General features: G+C 34.8%; 1 protein-coding gene across 9 annotated transcripts in view; it reads left to right on the forward strand.

Annotated features, from left to right (window-relative positions):
• Positions 1-2500, forward strand: part of LOC106880554 (uncharacterized) — a 96041-nt gene that overhangs the window by 57979 nt on the left and 35562 nt on the right. For all 9 annotated transcript variants that reach the window (XM_089361692.1, XM_052972451.2, XM_089361694.1 and 6 more), the window contains exon 9: positions 1253-1468. In XM_089361692.1, coding sequence (XP_089217818.1) covers positions 1253-1468 — 216 coding nt within the window. The remainder of the gene's footprint in view (positions 1-1252; positions 1469-2500) is intronic.

Genomic DNA, 2500 nt, shown 5'->3' on the forward strand with positions numbered 1-2500 from the left:
ACCGGGAACTCTCTTAACTCAAGAAGTATCATTGCTGTCAGTGACCAGCTTGAATTCTCAAGAACTTAAACTCATACATGCATACATACAAATATATCTATATACATATGTTCATCTACATACATATGATCATCTCCTATCTGACATGTGGCATGTTGTGCACCTGTACAAGTAATATCAATTTGATGGAGGGAGTGAGCTTATGTGTGCACAAACATTTGATAACTATAAAACAAATCATCTGTGTGATTGCTCAGAAGAAACTGCAGAACCCTCATATGTCCTCTAATAATGGAGGAGTCTATGTATATATATATATATATATATATATATATATATAAGCAAAAATTTAGACTCAGATGAATATGGTACTTTAGTTGAGGCACCAGAATTTAGTACGGTATTATCCATACAATTTCAAAGTAAGGTGATTAAAATCAAAATAAGCAACAAGGATATCCAGAGATAATGCAGTACGATTGAACAATGTAATCATTACATCAATTTAAAATGCAGAGCAATACTCACCTGCACAAAGACATAGAATTTAATTGGACACAGTATAATTATACCTAAAATCTCCATGAAGTTAAGGAGATAGACAAAGAACATGTTGTCAGACTAGTATGGACCACCTCTTTCCAGAGGTTAAAATAAATTTATGTAGGTCCAACACCCCTACCTGAAAGAAAGCAAAGCTATGGGAGCACCAGTGACAACTTAAAACCAACAAGACCTGGGAGAGGACAGCCTTCTCTCAAGGAACCATGACAGAGTACAGCAAAATCTGAAAGTACTGAGATAAAGCTGTAAAAGCAGGGATCAACTAGAGAGAAGCAGAAAGTACAGCCCATTGCCCATGCCCCATTAGGAGTAAAAGGTTTAATTAAGTAAGTAATAAAATGTTAAGAAGAGAAAACAGCGGTGGAAAAGGCAAGTGGCATGCAAAAATGACAACAGATAGACAACGCTATGTACAGACAAGAGACAGCAGTAGTGATGAACATGACGATGACAATGACAATGATGATGATGATGATGACAGCAACGATGAGGACTTCTTCAAAAAACTGTAATTTACATTCATTAATTGCATTTAAATATTAATTTTAATTCTTTTTAAAACTAAAACGATACAAATGTCAATACAATATAGAATGTACTATATTTCACACAGTGAAATAATAATAACAATAACAACAACAATTAAAATCAAATACATCATTTTTTTTTTTTGTTTTGTCCTCTACAGATTTATATTGGTGGCCCATCACTCGCCTCCGGTTATCTGAAGATGCCCAAGCTAAATGCTGAAAGGTTCATAAAGACCAAACTGTCCCCAAGTAACCAACCCATTCAACTGTATAGAACTGGTGACTGGGGTTACATGTTGTCCAATGGTGACCTGGAGATATGTGGACGGTGTGATTCCATGGTGAAGATCAGAGGTTATTCAGTGGAGGTTCAGGTAAGTTAATCAACATTTAAGACTTCAGAAATAATTCCTGTCTTTATAAGATGATTTGTTTTTAACTATTAACCTTTTAGCTGCAAGATGTCTCTGGCCCTCTTAATACAAAATCTTGCTTCCCATGAGTTGCATATAAAACGATGGAAATAATACCAAAAATAAGCTTTCAATTAACAGCAACATTTTATTCTTCAGCAAAATGAAATTATACAGCAAACCAGATTAATACATCATGAAGAATGTGGGCTGTAGAAAATCATTCATAATTGACTTTTCAACTCAGTTGAACTTGTTTACATGTGCTTCAACAAGAGCAAAAATAATCTGACATAGCTTCCTGAAAACAAACTCTTTCCTCTGCTAAAATGAAAAACTTCATATTAACATAAAATGGCTCAGACAAACATTTAGAATTTGCTATGCTTGGTGGTCTATTGCACAACATGATTGGATATGCACTCCACATCCCACGTAAAACTAAACCAATCCAGATGCCTGGCTTGACAAAGTATTTCAGCTTCACATGACAGGTGGCATGACCGATCATTAGAGGCTTGTGAATGGAGCCCTTTTCAGACTATTTAAGTCTAAAACATGCAATTTATGAAATTAGTCTTGCTACATCCTCAGTTTTAGAGATGAAGGATTTTTTTTAAATCTTTTATCTCCTGCCTTTTATTTGTTTTATGACTGAGGCCATGCTGGATCATTGCCTTAAAGTGATTAATCAAACAAATCAAACCTCTGTTCTTATCTTTACTTAAGTCTGGTACTTATTCTATCAGTCTCTTTTGCTGAACCACTAAGTTACAGGTATATAAACAAACCGATACTGGTTGTCAACAGTGGAGTGAGGACATATTTTAACAGATTGTACTCTACAGCAGGGGTTTTCATATTCCAGGAATATGAAACCCTAATGACATTTAGAAATCAAACTGTTTGATACGTAACTTAGATATAAATCCCCATCACCAATAATTTTATGTTCACTGTTTCCATGCTATCACAATTCTACAGCTGGTTGCC

The sequence above is a fragment of the Octopus bimaculoides genome, chromosome 13, assembly GCF_046866305.1.
Source record: "Octopus bimaculoides isolate indiv1 chromosome 13, ASM4686630v1, whole genome shotgun sequence".
In the NCBI taxonomy this organism is placed as follows: Eukaryota; Metazoa; Mollusca; class Cephalopoda; order Octopoda; family Octopodidae; genus Octopus; species Octopus bimaculoides.